Raw genomic sequence first — 23906 nt, forward strand, 5'->3', positions numbered from 1 at the left:
CAACACTGCTTCACTGACATGAGGATGACAACACTTAAACCACATAATGCTTCCCTGCAACTTGGCATGTACCAAGGACATAGCAATGGATGACAGCCAATTCCCTGCTCTTAAACACAAAATATTACAGGCATGTTGCTCCTTGAGTTCTAACTGCTTCTAGTGAAGTTATTTTCTCATGAAATAAAACAGAAGTGAAGAGCAGGTTTGTAAGAGTGGACCAGGACAATTTCCCAGGAAGAGGTTAAGTTAAAGAGACTCCTCCTACTAGTATGTAATGAACTCTTGGCTAATGAATTTCAGACATACTAGTATCTCCTTCTTAAGACTATGTCTCTACAACCTGTCAGTCATAAGGACCCAGAGGAAGAATTGGTGAGAACCTAGTATTGAAGCTCTTGCAGATTGTTGAAATAAAACAATTAAGAAAAATATACAGCATGCTTTGTATAGTCTTGAATGATATATAACCAACATTTTGGTCTGAAATTATTTCCTGTATGTATTTCCTGTTGGCTACTCTGTTCTGATACGCTCTTTTTCACTGGAAAGTGAACCTTTCAAAGTTTATGTTTGCATTACTGAGTGTTTTGCCATCTTTCATGTGTGTGAAATGTATTTAAATGCTCTTCAGAAGCTGTTGTATGTATTGAGTGTCGATGTGTTCGTCCTAGTTTTGTTTCTTAGATGTCTTTGTCATTTGTGTCTTTGTCATCTGCTGCAGGAAGAAAAACGATCCACCACCATCTCTCAGATGTTTGCCAAAGCCACAAAAGCCTTCGTGAAGGACACAGATCATGAGGGACACCTGATCCCTGTGTCCAGTCTGAATGACACAGACAAACTGAAACTCCGATCACTCATTGTCAAGACCAGGCACAGATGCTTCTGGCAGGAACCCAAATACCAGTCCCCTGGTTTTACCCTCGGTGATGTCCTGAAGCCTGGAGAGCCTGGAAACACACCTTTAAGCCCAAGTAAGTACCAGAGCATCCCGATAGTGACAAATAACATATGGGTTGTTGTTGTTCTAAAATATGTGACCATTGATTTACTTACTTATTCTACTCTTGTTTTTCTGAGCAGAATAGGACAATGATAATGTCATGGATGTGGATGTTATAGATATGTGCTGTGGTATAATAGCATAGAATCCATTCAAATGTTGAACATTCCCTCAGCTGTCAAGGAGTCTGACTTTGTGGACTACAGTGGGACATTTGGTGACAAGAAAGAAATGAACACAGACGGAAACGTGGAGGCAAAGTTGGCTGATTTCAACATTACCGTGGGAGGGAAATGGTCCACCAAACAGAAGCTGTCCCTTGGCAGCCTGAACAAAGAGAAGGTTGATGTGAAGGAGTTACACAACTACTCAAAAGACAGGTGAGTTACCCTATACTGTACGTATGTTCAATACAGTCATATTACAGTCACAATACAGTCATAATACATCATAATACAGTCACAATACATCATAATACAGTCACAATACATCATAATACAGTCATAATACATCATAATACAGTCATATACAGTCCTAATACATCATAATACAGTCACAATATAGTCACAATACAGTCCTATACAGTCATAATACATTCTGATACAGTCATAATACAGTCATAATACATCATAATACATTCATAATTCATCATAATACATCATAATACAGTCATAATACATCATACAGTTCACTTTCCCAAGGAGTCAATATTCAGACCCAAGACCAGCGAGCAAAACTGTTTGCAATGACATCAGGCTGGCATCTTTTGTGTAAAAATGTCATTTTCAGGTTGAAGTGCTTTCAGATAACAAAGAAGTGGAACTGTACTGGTTTAGCAACTTCCTTAAACTTAAACAACATCCTCACTGTTTTCACTACTAGCTTAGTTTAAAGGGACAATCTGTGATTGTTACATCCATTTTCTTTACTTTTAAAGTAGCTTTCCAGTGTTTCCAGATTTCTATGTAATATTACCTAAAATGGGTCCCTCCTGCAGAGTTCTGGACATGTCCCATCCTGTGATCAAGCAGACCCGTGTGAATCCCAGGGCAGTGTTAGGCGTCTTGACGGAGAGGATTACGACATCACTACCTTGCCCGGTCACAAACAATGTCCAGAAGCGTGGCAATGTAGGAGCCAACGTGAGTGCCTGTGTGTTCCTGAGCGGGAAGGTAGGAGGAAAGATTACCAAGTGTTCTGTTGAAGTGAATGATATTTTCCTCATATTTTACTGGTAACTCAGATTTAGATAATCTCTGTTGTAAAATAGATTTTTAATCTCAATAATCTCACTTTATGATAGCTAGGCTTTCATAAATAAAGTAAATGTCAGGACCATATTGACAGATCACAGATGTCTGTTCCGTAGTGGTAACAGTCACAGATGTCTGTTCAGTAGTCGTAATACTCACATATGTCTGTCTGTTCAGTAGTCGTAATACTCACAGATGTTTGTTCAGTAGTCGTAATACTCACAGATGTCTGTTCAGTAGTGGTAATAGTCACAGATGTCTGTTCCGTAGTGGTAATACTCACAGATATCTGTTCAGTAGTGGTAATACTCACAGATGTCTGTTCCGTAGTGGTAATAGTCACAGATGTCTGTTCAGTAGTGGTAATAGTCACAGATGTCTGTTCAGTAGTCGTAATACTCACAGATGTCTGTCTGTTCAGTAATGGTAATACTCACAGATGTCTGTTCAGTTGTGGTAATAGTCACAGATGTCTGTTCAGTAGTGGTAATAGTCACAGATGTCTGTTCAGTAGTGGTAATACTCACAGATGTCTGTTCAGTAGTGGTAATAGTCACAGATGTCTGTTCAGTAGTGGTAATAGTCACAGATGTCTGTTCAGTAATGGTAATAGTCACAGATGTCTGTTCAGTAATGGTAATACTCACAGATGTCTGTTCAGTAGTGGTAATACTCACAAATGTCTGTTCCGTAGTGGTAATAGTCACAGATGTCTGTTCAGTAATGGTAATACTCACAGATGTCTGTTCAGTAGTCGTAATACTCACAGATGTCTGTTCAGTAGTGGTAATAGTCACAGATGTCTGTTCAGTAGTGGTAATAGTCACATATGTCTGTTCAGTAGTGGTAATAGTCACAGATGTCTGTTCAGTAGTGGTAATACTCACAAATGTCTGTTCCGTAGTGGTAATAGTCACAGATGTCTGTTCAGTAGTGGTAATAGTCACAGATGTCTGTTCAGTAATGGCAATACTCACAGATGTCTGTTCAGTAGTGGTAATAGTCACAGATGTCTGTTCAGTAATGGTAATAGTCACAGATGTCTGTTCAGTAATGGTAATACTCACAGATGTCTGTTCAGTAATGGTAATAGTCACAGATGTCTGTTCAGTAATGGTAATAGTCACAGATGTCTGTTCAGTAGTCGTAATAGTCACAGATGTCTGTTCAGTAGTGGTAATAGTCACAGATGTCTGTTCAGTAATGGTAATACTCACAGATGTCTGTTCAGTAATGGTAATAGTCACAGATGTCTGTTCCGTAGTGGTAATAGTCACAGATGTCTGTTCAGTAGTGGTAATGCTCACAGATGTCTGTTCAGTAATGGTAATAGTCACAGATGTCTGTTCAGTAGTGGTAATACTCACAGATGTCTGTTCAGTAATGGTAATAGTCACAGATGTCTGTTCAGTAGTCATAATAGTCACAGATGTCTGTTCAGTAGTGGTAATACTGCCTCTTGCTTTAGTCAGAATGCTGTACCTGGGTTGTTCCATGAAAAGAGTGCCTTGATAGTTTAATTATAAATTGTGCACCAATATTGAATTTTAAAAGCATGTTATATTAAATGAAGTGCCCTTTCATTAATATAGACCTCATGGAGAATTCAATAAATCAGATTTTTAATATGAATAAAGACTTGATAAAGTGCCACCATTCAGCATATTGTCCATCCAGGCAGCATTCATTTATGTCCGTCCCTCAATTTAAGGTCAACACTTTTATGTGAACTGAACTCTCAAAACTATTCCTTTTTAAATATTTTTTTCAGAAGAAATATTGAACATCTAATATTCAAATTATAGTGTAAAAGCAGGTGAGCTGGTTTTATTATTTTTGCCAATTTTCTTGTGTTTTGTGGTGGAAGCTGAGCAGGTCGATCACAACACGCCATAGATAGACATGCAAGAAATGTTTTAACAATTTCAATTGTTTTGTGAAGTTTGCATTCAATTGCCGATCCCTGCAAACAAGAAGCTTACATTCCCCCTGTCACAAGGATATCCCTAGTTATGTTCAGCCTTACTTACCTTATTTGGCACTTAACAGGCACTTACTATAGTCATAAAAGAAGGTTACCTCTTGAGATGCACATTGTTTTTTCAAGTCACACTTCTCAAACCGAATTGGTGGAACGACCCAGCTCTAGTTACCACATAATTTCCTGTTCTTGACATTAGAACCACTTCCTGAAAATGTAATGGTGTAGTATAGATGACTGTCTGGGTTAGAATCTGGGTCATCTTTGTACCAAACGTCTCTGACTAATTTTAAATGTTTTCCACAGGCCTCTATGAAGCAGAGCGGCAGTACTCAGACAGATAGTGATGTGTCACTGGGTATTCCTGCAAATACAGTCATGGCCTACAGTCTGATTGAACTCTACGTCAAATGCAATGGAAAGTTTGGTGAGGAAGTGTATAGTTTATCAATGTCCCAGGTATAGCTGCATGGTTAAGTACCATGATAAAGTACACAGCCAGTGTCTATGTTCCTCAGTGTATTTATTATATCCACTGTATTTAGTATAGCCACTGTATTTATTAAATCCACTGTATTTAGTATAGCCACTGTATTTATTAAATCCACTGTATTTAGTATAGCCACTGTATTGATTAAATCCACTGTATTTAGTATAGCCACTGTATTTATTAAATCCACTGTATTTAGTATAGCCACTGTATTTATTAAATCCACTGTATTTAGTATAGCCACTGTATTTATTAAATCCACTGTATTTAGTATAGCCACTGTATTTATTAAATCCACTGTATTTAGTATAGCCACTGTATTGATTAAACCCACTGTATTTAGTATAGCCACTGTATTTATTAAATCCACTGTATTTAGTATAGCCACTGTATTGATTAAACCCACTGTATTTAGTATAGCCACTGTATTTATTAAATCCACTGTATTTACTATAGCCACTGTATTTATTAAATCCACTGTATTTAGCATAGCCATTGTATTTAGTATATCCACTGTATCTGTCTGTGTGTGACTGGTTATGACTGTTGTCTGCTCTTGTCCACAGATCTGTGCCTCATCTGCAACAATGGGGGCTTTGAAATAGATAAGTCAAAGGACGGGCTGGAAGTAGATGGAATTATGGACCTGGGAGGCGACTTTGATGCCAACAGCCCCCTAAATCTGAACGAAGGTAATAATGCCAGTGGAGGGTAATGTCTCCTGTCTAGTGGTCAACATGTAGTCTACTGAATGGAACGTTTGGTCAACATGTAGTCTACTGAATGGAACGTTTGGTCAACATGTAATGTAGTCTACTGAATGGAACGTCTGGTCAACATGTAGTCTACTGAATGGAACGTCTGGTCAACATGAAGTCTACTGAATGGAACGTCTGGTCAACATGTAGTCTACTGAATGGAACGTCTGGTCAACATGTAGTCTACTGAATGGAACGTCTGGTCAACGTGTAATGTAGTCTACTGAATGGAATGTCTGGTCAACATGTAGTCTACTGAATGGAACGTCTGGTCAACATGTAATGTAGTCTACTGAATGGAACGTCTGGTCAACATGTAATGTAGTCTACTGAATGCAACGTCTGGTCAACATGTAGTCTACTGAATGGAACGTCTGGTCAACATGTAATGTAGTCTACTGAATGGAATGTCTGGTCAATATGTAGTCTACTGAATGGAACGTCTGGTCAACATGTAGTCTACTGAATGGAACATCTGGTCAACATGTAATGTAGTCTACCGAATGGAACATCTGGTCAACATGTAGTCTACTGAATGGAACATCTGGTCAACATGTAATGTAGTCTACTGAATGGAACATCTGGTCAACATGTAATGTAGTCTACTGAATGGAACGTCTGGTCAACATGTAGTCTACTGAATGGAACGTCTGGTCAACATGTAATGTAGTCTACTGAATGGAACGTCTGGTCAACATGTAATGTAGTCTACTGAATGGAACGTCTGGTCAACATGTAGTCTACTGAATGGAACGTCTGGTCAACATGTAATGTAGTCTACTGAATGGAACGTCTGGTCAACATGTAATGTAGTCTACTGAATGGAACGTCTGGTCAACATGTAATGTAGTCTACTGAATGGAACGTCTGGTCAACATGTAATGTAGTCTACTGAATGGAACGTCTGGTCAACATGTAATGTAGTCTACTGAATGGAATGTCTGGTCAACATGTAGTCTACTGAATGGAACGTCTGGTCAACATGTAATGTTGTCTACTGAATGGAATGTCTGGTCCACATGTAATGTAGTCTACTGAATGGAATGTCTGGTCAACATGTAATGTAGTCTACTGAATGGAATGTCTGGTCAACATGTAATGTAGTCTACTGAATGGAACGTCTGGTCAACATGTAATGTAGTCTACTGAATGGAATGTCTGGTCAACATGTAGTCTACTGAATGGAACGTCTGGTCAACATGTAATGTTGTCTACTGAATGGAATGTCTGGTCCACATGTAATGTAGTCTACTGAATGGAATGTCTGGTCAACATGTAATGTAGTCTACTGAATGGAATGTCTGGTCAACATGTAATGTAGTCTACTGAATGGAACGTCTGGTCAACATGTAATGTAGTCTACTGAATGGAATGTCTGGTCAACATGTAGTCTACTGAATGGAACGTCTGAATGGAGCCTTCCCTGTGGCTCAGTTGGTAGAGCATGGTGTGTGCAATGCCAAGGTTGTGGGTTCGATTCCCACGGTGGGCCAGTACAAAAAAAATGCATGAAATGTAATGTAAGTCGCTCTGGATAAGAGTGTCTGCTAAATGACGTAAATGTCTGGTCAACATGTAATGTAGTTTACTGAATGGAATGTCTGGTCAACATGTAGTCTACTGAATGAAACGTCTGGTCAACATGAAGTCTACTGAATGGAACGTCTGGTCAACATGTAATTTAGTCTACTGAATGGAATGTCTGGTCAACATGTAGTCTACTGAATGGAACTTCTGGTCAACATGTAATGTTGTCTACTGAATGGAATGTCTGGTCCACATGTAATGCAGTCTACTGAATGGAACGTCTGGTCAACATGTAATGTAGTCTACTGAATGGAACGTCTGGTCAACATGTAATGTAGTCTACTGAATGGAATGTCTGGTCAACATGTAATGTAGTCTACTGAATGGAATGTCTGGTCAACATGTTGTCTACTGGATGGAACATCTGGTCAACATGTAATGTAGTCTACTGAATGGAACGTCTGGTCAACATGTAGTCTACTGAATGGAATGTCTGGTCAACATGTAGTCTACTGAATGGAACATCTGGTCAACATGTAATGTAGTCTACTGAATGGAATGTTCAATAATTCTCTTTGATTAGTAATTATAAAGTTACCAGACTTTTGGAATATATAAAAATGTATTGATTTGTTACATGAAAATATGACACTTTGACAAAATGGTCTCTGTATTGTTTGTGTGTTGACAGAACTGGAGAAACTGAATGGTCATTTCCAGCTCCTGTTAACCCTTCCGGCGGCCAAACGTTCCTCTCTGCACCAGCTCCTCAAGACAACCATGGAGGACAGAGAGGCAGTCAGTGTGCTGGAGAGTGTGGTGAGTGGGACGTACAGAAACAGGGCCCAAACACACACACACAGCTAATGGCAGGAATGAATATATCAACCAGAATATTTGTAACATACTCTCTCTCTCTCTTTCGCTCTCTCTCTCAATTCAATTCAGTCTCAATTTAAGGGGCTTTATTGGCTTGGGAAAAATAAAGTACCAGTCAGAAGATTGGAGACACCTGTACTCATTCAAGGGTTTTTCTTTACTTTTACTATTTTCTACATTGTAGAATAATAGTGAAGACATTAAAACTATGAAATAACACATTTGCGTTGATGACAGCTTTAAACACTCTTGTCATTCTCTCAACCAGCTTCATGAGGTAGTCACCTGGAATGCATTTTAATTAACAGGTGTGCCTTGTTAAAAGTTAATTTGTGGAATTTCTTTCCTTCTTAATGCGTTTGTGTCAAGCCTAATCCCGCTCTTCACCCTGGCGCTTGAGGGCGCCAGGCTCCCCAGCATTACGCACTCCTGCCTTCCCCGTCACGCGCATCAGCGATTATTGGACTCAATCACCTCTTTCATTACCTCCCCTATATCTGTCTGTTCCCCCCCTCTGTTCCCTGCTTCAGCATTGTGCTGATGCTGTTCCTGTCTTGTTCCATGTCTGTTCCGATTAAATGTTTGACTCCCCGTACCTGCTTCTCTACTCCAGCGTCGGTCCTTGAGCCAATCAGCTGTGTGAGCCAATCAGCTGTATTGTGACAAGGTAGGGGTGGTAGACAGAAGATAGCCCTACTTGGTAAAAGACCAAGTCCATATTATGGCAAGAACAGCTCAAATAAGCAAAGAGAAAATACAGTCCATCATTACTTTAAGACATGAAGTTCAGTCAATGCGGAAAATTTCACAAAAACCATCAAGTTTTATGACGAAACTGGCTCTCATGAGGACCGCCACAGGAAAGAAAGTTCATTAGAGTTACCAGCCTCAGAAATTGCAGCCCAAATAAATGCTTATGGAGTTCAAGTAAAAGAAACATCTCAACATTAACTGTTCAGAGGAGACTGTGTGAATCAGGCCTTCATGGTCGAATTGCTGCAAAGATGAACCACTACTAAAGGACACCAATAATAAGAAGAGACTTGCTTGGGCTAAGAAACACAAGCAATGAACATTAGACGGGTGGAAATACAGTGCCTTGCGAAAGTATTCGGCCCCCTTGAACTTTTCGACCTTTTGCCACATTTCAGGCTTCAAACATAAAGATATAAAACTGTAATTTTTTGTGAAGAATCAACAACAAGTGGGACACAATTATGAAGTGGAACGAAATTTATTGGATATTTCAAACTTTTTTAACAAATAAAAAACTGAAAAATTGGCCGTGCAAAAGTATACAGCCCCTTTACTTTCAGTGCAGCAAACTCTCTCCAGAAGTTCAGTGAGGATCTCTGAATGATCCAATGTTGACCTAAATGACTAATGATGATAAATAGAATCCACCTGTGTGTAATCAAGTCTCTGTATAAATGCACCTGCTCTGTGATAGTCTCAGAGGTCCGTTTAAAGCGCAGAGAGCATCATGAAGAACAAGGAACACACCAGGCAGGTCCGAGATACTGTTGTGGAGAAGTTTAAAGCCGGATTTGGATACAAAAAGATTTCCCAAGCTTTAAACATCCCAAGGAGCACTGTGCAAGCGATAATATTGAAATGGAAGGAGTATCAGACCACTGCAAATCTACGAAGACCCGGCCGTCCCTCTAAACTTTCAGCTCATACAAGGAGAAGACTGATCAGAGATGCAGCCAAGAGGCCCATGATCACTCTGGATGAACTGCAGAGATCTACAGCTGAGGTGGGAGACTTTGTCCATAGGACAACAATCAGTCGTATACTGCACAAATCTGGCCTTTATGGAAGAGTGGCAAGAAGAAAGCCATTTCTTAAAGATATCCATAAAAAGTGTCATTTAAACTTTGCCACTAGCCACCTGGGAGACACACCAAACATGTGGAAGAAGGTGCTCTGGTCAGATGAAACCAAAATCGAAATTTTGCAAACAATACAAAACATTATGTTTGGCGTAAAAGCAACACAGCTCATCACCCTGAACACACCATCCCCACTGTCAAACATGGTGATGGCAGCATCATGGTTTGGGCCTGCTTTTCTTCAGCGGGGGCAGGGAAGATGGTTAAAATTGATGGGAAGATGGATGGAGCAAAATACAGGACCATTCTGGAAGAAAACCTGATGGAGTCTGCAAAAGACCTGAGACTGGGACGGAGATTTGTCTTCCAACAAGACAATGATCCAAAACATAAAGCAAAATCTACAATGGAATGGTTCACAAATTAACATATCCAGGTGTTAGAATGGCCAAGTCAAAGTCCAGACCTGAATCCAATCGAGAATCTGTGGAAAGAACTGAAAACTGCTTTTCACAAACGCTCTCCATCCAATCTCACTGAGCTCGAGCTGTTTTGCAAGGAGGAATGGGCAAAGATTTCAGTCTCTCGATGTGCAAAACTGATAGAGACATACCCCAAGCGACTTACAGCTGTAATCACAGCAAAAGGTGGTGCTACAAAGTATTAACTTAAGGGGGCTGAATAATTTTGCACGCCCAATTTTTCAGTGTTTTATTTGTTAAAAAAGTTTGAAATATCCAATAAATTTCGTTCCACTTCATGATTGTGTCCCACTTGTTGTTGATTCTTCACAAAAAATTACAGTTTTATATCTTTATGTTTGAAGCCTGAAATGTGGCAAAAGGTTGAAAAGTTCAAGGGGGCCGAATACTTTCGCAAGGCACTGTATGTCCTTTGTCATGGTTCCACCTGTCACCTTGAGACATTAACACTTCTCAGCTATGTCCTACTACTCCTCTATGAGTTCCCTGTTAAAAGAGGTGTGTTTTCTGGTTTCCTTTGCTGAAGCTTCAATTGTTTACTGTGTGCGTTTGTTTCCTGAGTGAGTTTCCAGACTTAGTGTTTGTTGTTACTGTGATCCTTTGGATATCGTTTCTCAGTAAAGTATTTATGTTTAACCACTGATTCCTCGTCTGGTCTCTTCTCTGCACCTGTATCCAACCTCATCACATCACAACTTTGGTCTGATGAGTCCAAATTTGAGATTTTTGGTTCCAGCCGCCGTGTCTTTGTGAGATGCAGAGTAGGTGAACGGATTATCTCCGCATGTGTGGTTCCCACCGGGAAGCACGGAGGAGGAGGTGTGATGGTGTGGGGTGCTTTGCTAGAGACACTGTCTGTGAATTATTTATAATTCAAGGCACACTTAACCAGCATGGCTACCACAGCATTCTGCAGCGATACTCCATCCCATCTGGTTTGTGCTTAGTGGGACTATCATTTGTTTTTCAACAGGACAATGACCCAAAACACACCTCCAGGCTGTGTAAGGGCTATTTGACCAAGAAGGAGAGTGATAGAGTGCTTTATCAGATGACTTGGCCTCCACAATCACCCAACCTCAACCCAATTGAGATGGTTTGGGATGAATTGGACTGCAGAGTGAAGGAAAAGCAGCCAGCAAGTGCTCAGCATATGTGGGAACTACTTCAAGACTGTTGGAAAAGCATTCCATGTGAAGCTGGTTGAGAGAATGCCAAGAGTGTGCAAAGCTGTCATCAAGGTAAAGGGTGGCTATTTTGAAGAATCTAAAATATATTTTGATTTGTTTAACACTTTTTTGGTTACTACATGATTCCATATGTGTAATTTCATCGTTTTTATGTCTTCACTTATTCTACAATATAGAAAATAATAAAAATGAAGAAAAACCCTTGAATGAGTAGATATGTCCAAACTTTTGACTGGTACTGTATGTTTACATTGCCAAAGCAAGTGAAATAGATAATAAACAAAAGTGAAATAAACAAAAAATTAACAGTAAACATTACACTCACAAAAGTTCCAAAAGAATAAAGACATTTTTCAAATGTGTTGCAACGATGTGCACATAGTTAAAGTACAAAAGCAAAAATAAATAAACGTAAATACGGGCTGTATTTAAAATTGTATTTTTTCTTTACTGGTTGCCCTTTTCTTGTGGCAACAGGTCACAATTCTTGCTTCTGTGATGGCACATTGTGGTATTTCACCCAATAGATATGGGAGTTTATCCAAATTTGATTTGTTTTCAAATTCTTTGTGGGTTTGTGTAATCTGAGGGAAATATGTGTCTCTAATATGGCCATACATTTGGCAGGAGGTTAGGAAGTGCAGCTCAGTTTCCACCACATTTTGTAGCTAGTGTGCACATAGCCTGTCTTCTCTTGAGATCCAGGTCTGCCTATGGTGGCCTTTCTCAATAGCAAGGCTATGCTCACTGAATCTGTACATAGTCAAAGCTTTCTTTAATTTTGGGTCAGTCACATTGGTCAGGTATTCTGCCACTGTGTACTCTCTGTTTAGGGCCAAATAGCACTCTAGTTTGCTCAGTTTTTTGTTAATTCTTTCCAATGTGTCAAGTAATTATCTTTTTGTTTTCTCATGATTTGGTTGGGTCTAATTATGTTGCTGTTGCTGTCCTGGGGCTCTGTGGGGTCTGTTTGTATTTGTGAACAGAGCCCCAGGACCAGCTTGGTAGGGGAATCTTCTCCAGTTTCATCTCTCTGTAGTTGATGGCTTTGTTATGGAAGGTTTGGGAATCGCTTCCTTTTAGGTGGTTGTAGAATTTAACCTCTCTGGGACATGTCCCACCCGTGGTACACACTATCAACAGCCAGTGAAATAGCAGGGCGACAAATTCAAAACAACAAAAATCTCCTAATTCAAATTTCTCAAACATACAAGTATTATATACCATTTTAAAGATAAGATTCTCCTTAATCCAACCACAGTGTCCGATTTCAAAAAGGCTTTACTGCGAAAGCATAACATTAGATTATGTTAGGACAGCGCCTAAACAAGAAAAACCACACAGCCATTTTCCAAGCAAGGAGAGGCGTCACAAAACTCAGAAATACAGCTAAAATGAATCACTAACCTTTGATGATCTTCATCAGATGGCACTCCCAGGACTCAATGTTACACAATACATGTATGTTTTGTTCGATAAAGTTCATATTTATATCCATAAACTCCATTTTACATTGGCGCGTGATGTTCAGAAAATGTATTCCCTCCAAAACATCCGGTGAATGAGCACATCAATTTACAAAAATACTCATCATAAACGTTGATCAAATTTACAACAGTTATTGAAAGAATTATAGATACACTTCTCCTTAATGCAACCACTGTGTCAGATTTTAAAATAGCTTTACGGCGAAAGCACATTTTTCAATATTCTGAGTACAGAGCTCAGCCATCAAAGCAAGCTATACAGTTACCTGCCAAGTTCTGGAGTGAACTAAACTCAGAATTAGTATTATAAATCTTCACTTACCTTTGCTGATCTTCGTCAGAAAAAACTCCCAGGACTCCCACAAGCAATGTTTGTTTTGTTCGATAAACTCCATATTTATGTTTTGTTCTGAGTCAGCTCCTATTCTCTGCCCAGTAACAGTAGAAGCATAAAACAAGGTTCTAAAGACTGTTGACATCTAGTGGAAGCCTTAGGAAGTGCAAAATGACCCCACAGACACTGTTGTTTGAATAGGGATTAGATAGAAAAACTACAAACCACTTCCTGGTTGGATTTTTTCTCAGGTTTTTGCCTGCCATATGAGTTCTGTTATACTCACAGACATCATTCAAACAGTTTTAGAAACTTCCGAGTGTTTTCTATCCAAATCTGCTCATGATATGCATATCCTACCTTCTGGGCCCGAGTAGTAGGCAGTTTAATTTGGAAACGTTATTCATCTGAATTTCTGATATCTGCCACCTGTCACCAAGAAGTTTTAATGGCTCTTTTCTGGATTTTGATAATTAGTGGGTATCGCCCCAATTCTGCTCTGCATGCATTATTTGGTATTTTATGTTGTACACGGAGGATATTTTTGCAGAATTCTGCATGCAGAGTCTCAATTTGGTGTTTGTCCCATTTTGTGAGCGGACCCCAGACCTCACAACCATTACCAGTGGCAACAGGTTCTATATCTGATTCAAGTATTTTTAGCAAAATCCTAATTGGAATGTCAAATTTTATGTTCATTTTGATGCCATTTTTTTATTTAACCAGGAAAGTCAGTTAAGAACAAATTCTTATTTACAATGACATCTGAGGAACAGTGGGTTAACTGCCTTGTTCAGGAGCAGAACATCAGATTTTTACCTTGTCTACTCGGAGATTTGATCTAGCAACCTTTTGGTTACTGGCCCAATGCTCTAACCACTAGGCTACCTGCTGGTTACTGGCCCAATGCTCTAACCACTAGGCTACCTGCTGGTTACTGGCCCAATGCTCTAACCACTAGACTACCTGCTGGTTACTGGCCCAATGCTCTAACCACTAGGCTACCTGCTGGTTACTGGCCCAACGCTCTAAACCACTAGGCTACCTGCTGGTTACTGGCCCAACGCTCTAACCACTAGGCTACCTGCTGGTTACTGGCCCAACGCTCTAAACCACTAGGCTACCTGCTGGTTACTGGCCCAACGCTCTAACCACTAGGCTACCTGCTGGTTACTGGCCCAACGCTCTAAACCACTAGGCTACCTGCTGGTTACTGGCCCAACGCTCTAAACCACTAGGCTACCTGCTGGTTACTGGCCCAACGCTCTAAACCACTAGGCTACCTGCTGGTTACTGGCCCAACGCTCTAACCACTAGGCTACCTGCTGGTTACTGGCCCAACGCTCTAAACCACTAGGCTACCTGCTGGTTACTGGCCCAACGCTCTAACCACTAGGCTACCTGCTGGTTACTGGCCCAACGCTCTAACCACTAGGCTACCTGCTGGTTACTGGCCCAACGCTCTAACCACTAGGCTACCTGCTGGTTACTGGCCCAACGCTCTAAACCACTAGGCTACCTGCTGGTTACTGGCCCAACGCTCTAAACCACTAGGCTACCTGCTGGTTACTGGCCCAACGCTCTAACCGCTAGGCTACCTGCTGGTTACTGGCCCAACGCTCTAAACCACTAGGCTACCTGCTGGTTACTGGCCCAACGCTCTAAACCACTAGGCTACCTGCTGGTTACTGGCCCAACGCTCTAAACCACTAGGCTACCTGCTGGTTACTGGCCCAACGCTCTAAACCACTAGGCTACCTGCTGGTTACTGGCCCAACGCTCTAAACCACTAGGCTACCTGCTGGTTACTGGCCCAACGCTCTAAACCACTAGGCTAACTGTCGCAACCAAGAGCAAAGGCCCTTCTTGCCTTGTCTCTTTTTACCATTCTTTCTGTCTCTCTTTCTATCTCTGTCTCTCCCTGTCTGTCTCTCCCTGTCTGTCTCTCCCTGTCTGTCTCTCCCTGTCTGTCTGTCTGTCTGTCTGTCTGTCTGTCTGTATGTCTGTCTGTCTGTCTGTCTGTCTGTCTGTCTGTCTGTCTGTCTGTCTGTCTATCTATCTCTCTCTCTCTGTTTCTCTCTTGTCACAGCTGGATCAGATGTGTGATGGTGAGACTCCTGACCTGGGTGATCTGGAAGAGTCTGAGAGGGAAACAGTCCAGGTCATACTGGATCTTGTAGACCAATGTGTTGGGAAGGATGAGGATGAGTTCAGATCCTCACTTCTCAGTGCCATCCACCTCATTGTCAGTGCCATGGACGGTGAGATAGAGAGCAGTTTTCAGTTATTCTCCAGTTATTATTTGATCAGTTCCTGGGAAACTAGGTTCACTACTGTGGTTTTATGTGTGCATAATAATTTCTTCAGGAATGACAGATGAGGGTCTCTCTGTGTTGGGATCCTGTTGCAGTCCTCCAGTCTTACAGGCCCTGCAGATCCTGGTGAGTTCACACCTGCTTGATTGAGCCTCCAGTCCTGTATGACCTGGAGTTCATTTTTCTAGCTTTTTGTTCATGTAAATGTATTGGGGCATATCTTCCCATTTTAAATAAACTAATATTTATACCATTATGATAACATTGTACCACCAGTAACAGTAGTAACACCAATGATGGTAACCAGTGGCGATTTTTAACATAAAAATATTGGTGGGGAAACTCAATGAAAAAAGTGAATATGCATCGATAAATTACTACACTACACATTGAATGCACCATCCTAAATAATAACCAATCCCAGCAGTGAGTTTGAGCCACACACATAAACGTTATAACATAAGGGTTATTACCAGTGTATAAAGCTACTGCCCAGATCTTTGGCTCCTATTGCAAGGAAGACCACGGTAGTCCAGCATACTTTATAGAGTAAAGTCTATTTTACTTCAGAAATATATCACCATCGGTCTGCAATATTGATAATCATTGTTAGAGTATTGGGACGCAGCAGAACACCATTCTGAGTGCAGTTGCCTGTCTGTTAACAAGATGCTCAGGTTATGAATAAAGCAACAACGGTTTATAAAGCTACTCCCTGCCTCGCTTCAACCATTGTATAGATACAGTTCCCTGGGTTATTACATTCTGACATCAATCATTAACAACACGTAGTAGCTAGCTAGCTAGCTAGCCTCCTCAAACAGCTGTTAGCCACCGCAAGTTCCATCCAAACCACTCAGGTTTAATTATTTTCTATCTTGCTTTATTTTAACTGAGGCCTGTTCAGTGGTTGATGAGCACCAAGATGTTTTATCTCTACAAGTTTTAAAATAATTTGCTGGGTGATTGTTGACATGATTCATGATGACTTTTCAGCTAGCTAACTAGAAGACGATAAACAACTATGAAATTGCTACCGGAGATAAGACGTCTATTTATCTGTGGCAAATGACATCAAGCCTTCTTGGGCGGACACTACTAATGAATCTCTATAGCAGCACCCAAGTGGGCTACAGCTGACTGAGGCCCCTGGCTAGCCTCTCCACAACAGATCACTGAGTGAGAATGAAACAGCTGCATTAGCGAGCTGCCTTTCCTCAAATAAAATTTGGCAAAATAACAATTCAACAGGGAAGCGAGCATGTACTATATGCCTTATTAGCTCAAGAAATTACAAATCAAATGTGTTTGCATACTGATATAATGTTGTGACATGAATGAAAACCAGAATTACATGCAGAACAGCACCATCTACTGGATAGTGGTGGGGCTGCCCTGAATGACGAGTTGCATCAAAGTATAGGTCACACCAATTACTTTTTGTAAGTATTTTAGGATTTTCTTAAATGGAGGCCACCGATCTCAAATCTAAGGTCATTTAACCTTTAAAAAGAATTGACTAAATCATTTACTAAAAGATATTTGATTAATCATTTTGCTCAGAGTGTAATTTCCCTTCATTTAAATGTATTACACCAATGATATGTTTTATTTAAACACACCAAATGATCTATGGAATCATAACATTGATGACATAATAAAGGGTGTCATTAGCTAATAATCTTCTTTAATATTGACCCCTAACCTGATAACAGTTTGCCATTGCAAGGAATGCTCAAGGTCCTTGTATATCTTTGTAATGAGTGATTTTTAAGGCGGTAACACTAATTACATAAAACTTAGGGACACATAATAATTGTAAATATATATATATATATTTTAATGGCCTTCTTTGCTTTATTGATCTATATACAGTGTATTCATTAATTTTGTTTACTTTGTAGTATATATATATATATATATATTTTTTATTTTTATTTATTTAACCTTTATTTAACCAGGAAGGGCTCATTGAGATTTAAAATCTCTTTTTCAAGAGCGTCCTGGCAATATATATATATATATATATTACTCATTACATGTATTTGTAATGAGTGATGTTCAAGGGGTAACAACATATTATATTTGTTTTTATTGATCTATAAAATATATCCAATACTTTTGTTTAATTTTATAACATTCAAAACAATAGATCCCAAAAACATGTCACTAAGAAAGTTTTGCAGTATAAAGACTTCCATTATGTTTCACATTGATAAACAGTTAAATATCAATTAAAACATGTATAATCTCTAATTATTTGTCATTTTAAAGTGTTTGTCACAAATGCAAAGTCGAGGGATGGAAATGCAACAGTAACTCGAGAATGACCCAGAACATAAAGCATGTATTCCTGTGCTGCTTGTCCTCCAGGTGCAGCATGTGGCAGCAGGGAGTGGGGAGACCCTCTCTCTGAGAGATGCAGGTCTGGCTGTTCTGACTGAGGAGGAGGTGCTTGGGAGGACAGAGAGTCTCTTTGGTCACTCTAAAGTTACACTGAAGAGAGAGGAGGACACACTGAGGACAGAGATGAAGGACCAGCCTGGATACCTTCCTCTGGTCATGAGTATCACTGTGAAAGGCCTGGCCTCTTTACTGTAAGCTGAGAGAAAGAGACAGAGAGACAGAGAGACAGAAAGACAGGGAGACAGAGAGATGTGACCTGTTGCCACAAGAAAAGGGCAACCAGTGACGAACTCATATTTATGTTTATTTTTTTCCCTTTTGTACTTTAACTATCTGCAGATCGTTACATCACTGTATATTGACATTGTTAGCAGTTGATGTTATTATTCAATAACACAGAGCCCAATGCAAATCAGGGGGAGAAAAAAAATGTTTTTCAAAGAGAACAAATCATAGTGGTTATGCTAGAACGTAGATGATAGATGGTTATTCTTCCCTGTCCTCAATGTTTCTCTATTGAACAAAGAGACAGGATGTAGTTTATACCCAAGCCTTGCTTGTGGTTGTCAGGGAACTCAAAGCAGCAGGAGGGGTGAAGTCAGGCGCAGGAGACCAAGGTCCGTGAACACACGTTTAATAGGCAATAGTCCAAACTGCCAACAACATGTAAGGCAGGGCAAAAATACCAAATACAGCAAGAGCCCGAAAACAGAGTAGGGGCGCAGCCCAAAAACTCGTTGCCTTAAATACACAAAATACAGAGGAAAATGCCTCAACCCCAACCTAACCAAACCAGACAAAAACAATCACGGACAATACCCAAACCTAAACAGAGAGACTAAATAACCCCCCCACTAACGATCTAACACAATACAGGTGCACACATAAACCTGACCTCACCAAAAGAAAATGAAAAGAGGATCGGTGGCAGCTAGTAGGCCGGCGATGACGACCGTCGAGCGCCACCCTAACGAGGAGAGGCGCCACCTTCAGTCGACATTGTGACAGTGGTTGACCAAATATAATTACTTGCAGTAAAATTGGGCCAAAGGCCAAATACCAAGTATCCCGTTTCAGGCTTAATGTATAGACAAATTGGACCAATGAGAACTTGCCTTATGTAGCTATGAGTCCTGGACTAGAATCCCACACGCAGGTTCTAAACAGACGTTGAACTGAAAAACAACTATTTCCATTGATCGTTAATTCACTGCATTGTGTATTTGTCTTCCAATATTCTTACATCATATTTGGTGAGCGTAATGTTTACTGTTCATTTTTGTTTATTATCTATTTCACTTGCTTTAGCAATGTAAACATATGTTTCCCATGCTAATAAAGCCATTTGAATTGAGAGAGAGAGAGAATATGGTCCTCTGTAGTGCAGTTGGTAGAGCCACATGGTAGTGGGTTTGATTCCCAGGACTACCCATACGTAACAGGTACACACACATGACTGTAAGTTGCTTTGGATAAAAGTGTCTGCTAAATGGCAGATATTATGTCAATTATAAATCCTATTTGAACCATTCCATGTTTTACTCCTGCTCTAGTTGAGCTAAAGAACTAGTGAACAACAGTGTATGTATCCTTGTAATGTTTTCAATAAAGTTCAACAAACGATCAGACGTCCCGACCTCCATTCTTCTAATCATTAGATAATACAACATAAAGGCACATTACAGAGGGGGGGTGGGGGGGGGTTAATTTATTAGGATCCCCATTAGATACTGCACATGCAGCAGCTACTCTTCCTGGAGTCCACATGAAACATACAAATACATGACAAATTACAGAACAGTTATAGACAAGAACAACACAAGATATTACATTACATTACATTAAAATAATAGTTATAGACAAGAACAACACAAGATATTACATTACATTACATTAAAATAATAGTTATAGACAAGAACAACATAAGATATTACATTACATTACATTAAAATAACAGTTATAGACAAGAACAACATAAGATATTACATTAAAATAATAGTTATACACAGAGTGTACAAAACATTAAGACATGAAATAGACTGACCAGGTGAATCCAGGTGAATCCCTTATTGATGCCACTTTTTAAGTCCACTTCAGTCAGTGTAGATGAAGGGGAGGAGACAGGTTAAAGAACGATTTTCAAGCCTTGAGACAATGAAGACATGGATTGTGTATGTGTGCCATTCAGAGGGTGAATGGGCAAGACAAAATATTTAAGTGCCTTTGAACAGAGAATGGTAGTAGATGCCAGGTGCACTGGTTTGTGTCAAGAACTGCAACACTGCTGGGTTTTTCACTCTCAACAGTTGTGTATCAAGAATGTTTCACCACCCAGAGGACATCCAGCCAACTTGACACAACTGTGGGAAGCATTGGAGTCAACATGGGCCAGCATCCCTGTTGAATGCTTTAGACACCGTGTAGAGTCCATGTCCTGATGAACTGAGACTGTTCTGAGGGGTACAACTCAATATTAGGAAGGTGTTCCAAATGTTTGTTATACTCAGTGTCTATTGGAAAGACACCAAGAGACAACAAAAATACTATTTACACACTGTTCATATATACACATTCATATTTTTATAGACAGTACAGTTAAATTAAATACATTTTTGGGGGGTGAGGGGGGTCCTACATGTTTTGCATTGTCAAGTGACCCTTATGACAACAACAGAAACAGAATCCTGTTCAAAATACTGTTCACCAGAATCATGTCCAAAGAATAGTCAAAAACAAGTCTGTGAAGTCTGTTATTATTCTATACTCATTTGAAAGTGTAAACTTTCTCACATTACTGTGCTACAGTGTGCAAAAAGTATACTTATTAAAACAAAGATGAAGTCCATCACCCTGGTAATCTTGATGTTTAGAGTACCAGGGTGATGAAGTTTTCCATCTTTTTAATAATGATTCTATACACAGAGATAACATCCCCAATGTGTGGAGTCAGTATGATGGTCCATCTCTGTGACGTCTGATTCACAGTGTTTGAACAACATACCGTAATTTCCAGACTATTAAGCGCACCTGAATATAAGCCGCACCCACTGAATTTAAAAATATATATTATTTTGAACATAAATAAGCTGCACATGTCTATAAGTCGCAGGTGCCTACCGGTACATTGAAACAAATTAACTTTACACAGGCTTTAACGAAACACGGCTTGTAACAAAAATAAATAGGCTTTAACGAAACACGGCTTGTAACAAAAAATAAAACATTTCCAGTAAGCTTTAGTTGTCTTTTTTCACTGAGTCAATTCCTCACGCTGCTGTTTCCAACGTCTTATCAAATCAAGTTTATTTATATAGCCCTTCTTACATCAGCTGATATCTCAAAGTGTTGTACAGAAACCCAGCCTAAAACCCCAAACAGCAAGCAATGCAGGTGTAGAAGCACGGTGGCTAGGAAAAACTCCCTAGAAAGGCCAAAACCTAGGAAGAAACCTAGAGAGGAACCAGGCTATGAGGGGTGGCCAGTCCTCTTCTGGCTGTGCCGGGTGGAGATTATAACAGCACATGGCCAAGATGTTCAAATGTTCATAAATGACCAGCATGGTCAAATAATAATAATCATAGTGGTTGTCGAGGGTGCAACAAGTCAGTAACACAAGAGTAAGTGTCAGTTGGCTTTTTCATAGCCTATCTTTGAGAGTATCTCTACCGCTCCTGCTGTCTCTAGAGAGTTGAAAACAGCAGGTCTGGGACAGGTAGCACGTCCGGTGAACAGGTCAGGGTTCCAGCAGGTCTGGGACAGCAGGTCTGGGACAGGTAGCACGTCCAGTGAACAGGTCAGGGTTCCATAGCTGCAGGCAGAACAGTTGGAACTGGAGCAGCAGCACGGCCAGGTGAACTGGGGACAGCAAGGAGTCATCAAGCCAGGTAGTCCTGAGGCATGGTCCTAGGGCTCAGGTCCTCCGAGAGAGTAAAAGAAAGAAAGAGAGAAAGAGAGAATTAGAGAGAGCATATTTAAATTCACACAGAACACCGGAAAAGACAAGAGAAATACCCCAGATGTGACAGACTGACCCTAGCCCCCCGACACATAAACTACTGCAGCATAAATACTGGAGGCTGAGACAGGAGGGGTCAGGAGACACTGTGGCCCCATCCGATGAAACCCCCGGACAGGGCCAAACAGGTAGAATATAACCCCACCCACTTTGCCAAAGCACAGCCCACATACCACTGGAGGGATGTCTCCAACCACCAACATACCATCCCAGGACAAGGCCGAGTATAGCCCACAAAGATCTCCGCCACGGCACAACCCAAGGGGGGGCGCCAACCCAGACAGGAAGACCACCTCAGTGACTGAACTCACTCAAGTGACGCACCCCTCCCATGGACGGCATGGAAGAACACCAGTAAGCCAGTGACTCAGCCCCTGTAATAGGGATAGAGGCAGAGAATCCCAGTGGAAAGAGGGGAAACCGGTTAGGCAGAGACAGCAAGGGCGGTTCGTTGCTCCAGCCTTTCCGTTCACCTTCACACCCCTGGGCCAGACTACACTTAATAATAGGACCTACTGAAGAGATGTGTCTTCAGTAAAGACTTAAAGGTTGAGACTGAGTCTACGTCTCTCACATGGGTAGGCAGACTATTCCATAAAAATGGAGCTCTATAGGAGAAAGCCCTGCCTCCAGCTGTCATCGACTCATTAAGACCAAGCTCCCGTGCAGCAGCTCTATTTCCTTTTCCAACAGCCAGATCAATCGCCTTCAACTTGAAAGCTGCATCTTATGCATTTCTCCGTGTCTTTGCCATGATGAGGGTGACAAAATGACTACCTTAATCAGAATGATGGGAAGTTTGAGAGCGCTCGATTTAATCTAAACAGTAAACAAAAAAGTTGTTTGACCTTAACCCGTTCGGCAATTTCATTGGTCTAATGAAAGCTTCATGCCGCCAAAAAACTGAGCACGTCACAGAATGTGTTTTTTTGGAGAAAAAAAATTGAAACGGGAAAAATCTATATATTAGCCGCGTCATTGTTTAAGCCGCGAGGTTCAAGGACTGGGAAAAAGTTGCAGCTTATAGTCCGGAATTTACGGTAGACATTTTGTCATCAGAAACCCTATACTACAGTATGTTATTACTGCAAGGCTCCTGGGATTTGTTCAAATTGAAACTAAAACTTGACCTTGAGAACTGTTATTGCGCTTTGGAACTGATAACTGTGTGTTAGTGTTTGACTCTCCTACAGTACAGTGGTGAAGTATATGGATGTGACTTTCTGACCCTGTAGTAACAGTTAGGCCGCGTACACACTCAGGTTGGACAACTGATTTACCACACATTGGACACAAAGGTTGTGAATGATACTTTATGAAAACAAACAATTATTTAACTAGGCAAGTCAGTTAAGACTTTTTTATTTACAATGACGGCCTACCCCATTCTCCCCTAACCCGGACGATGCATTGTGCACTGCCCTATGTGACTCCTGGTTCAACTCCCCAGGGTTGAACCAGGGTCTGCAGTGACACCTCTAGCACTGAGATGCAGTGCCTTAGACCACTGCGCCACTCGGGAGCCTTAAAATACCATAGGCTAATACTGATATTCCTGTGCTATAACAGAGTTCATCTACACAAAATATTTCACACAACCATTGTGCAATGTCTCCACAACACTGTTTGTGCAGAAACACTCTGTTGTATTAAAACAGTTTTACCAAATGAGTTGTGCATTATTAGTTCTACAACTTCAGTGTGTACAGGGCCTTAAAGGAAACATTCCTCATCAAATCAAACTTTATTTGTCACATGCGCCAAATACAAAACAGGTGTAGACCTTACAGTGAAATGCTTACTCACAAGCCCTTAACCAACAACGCAGTTCAAGAAAGAATTAAGAAAATGTTTACCAAATAAACTAAAGTAAAAAGTTATAAAAAGTAACACAATAAAATAACAATAACGAGGCTATATACAGGGGGTACAGGTTAGTTGAGGTAAT

General features: G+C 40.5%; 1 protein-coding gene across 2 annotated transcripts; it reads left to right on the forward strand.

Annotated features, from left to right (window-relative positions):
- The first annotated feature begins 225 nt into the window (after positions 1-225).
- Positions 226-19567, forward strand: LOC115187745 (gasdermin-E-like). 2 transcript variants are annotated; one of them, XM_029746766.1, is made up of 10 exons: positions 226-375; positions 725-977; positions 1182-1386; positions 2004-2178; positions 4547-4658; positions 5297-5422; positions 7707-7834; positions 15312-15483; positions 15590-15663; positions 17911-19567. In XM_029746766.1, exons 1-10 carry the CDS (start codon positions 331-333, stop codon positions 18136-18138), a joined length of 1518 nt encoding a protein of 505 aa, XP_029602626.1. In that variant the 5' UTR covers positions 226-330; the 3' UTR covers positions 18139-19567. The 2 variants fall into 2 exon arrangements, with proteins under 2 accessions (XP_029602626.1, XP_029602625.1); XM_029746765.1 differs by having other exon boundaries at positions 228-375; positions 4547-4667.
- Positions 19568-23906: the final 4339 nt, after the last annotated feature.

The sequence above is a fragment of the Salmo trutta genome, unplaced genomic scaffold (genome assembly GCF_901001165.1).
Source record: "Salmo trutta unplaced genomic scaffold, fSalTru1.1, whole genome shotgun sequence".
NCBI classification, from domain to species: Eukaryota; Metazoa; Chordata; class Actinopteri; order Salmoniformes; family Salmonidae; genus Salmo; species Salmo trutta.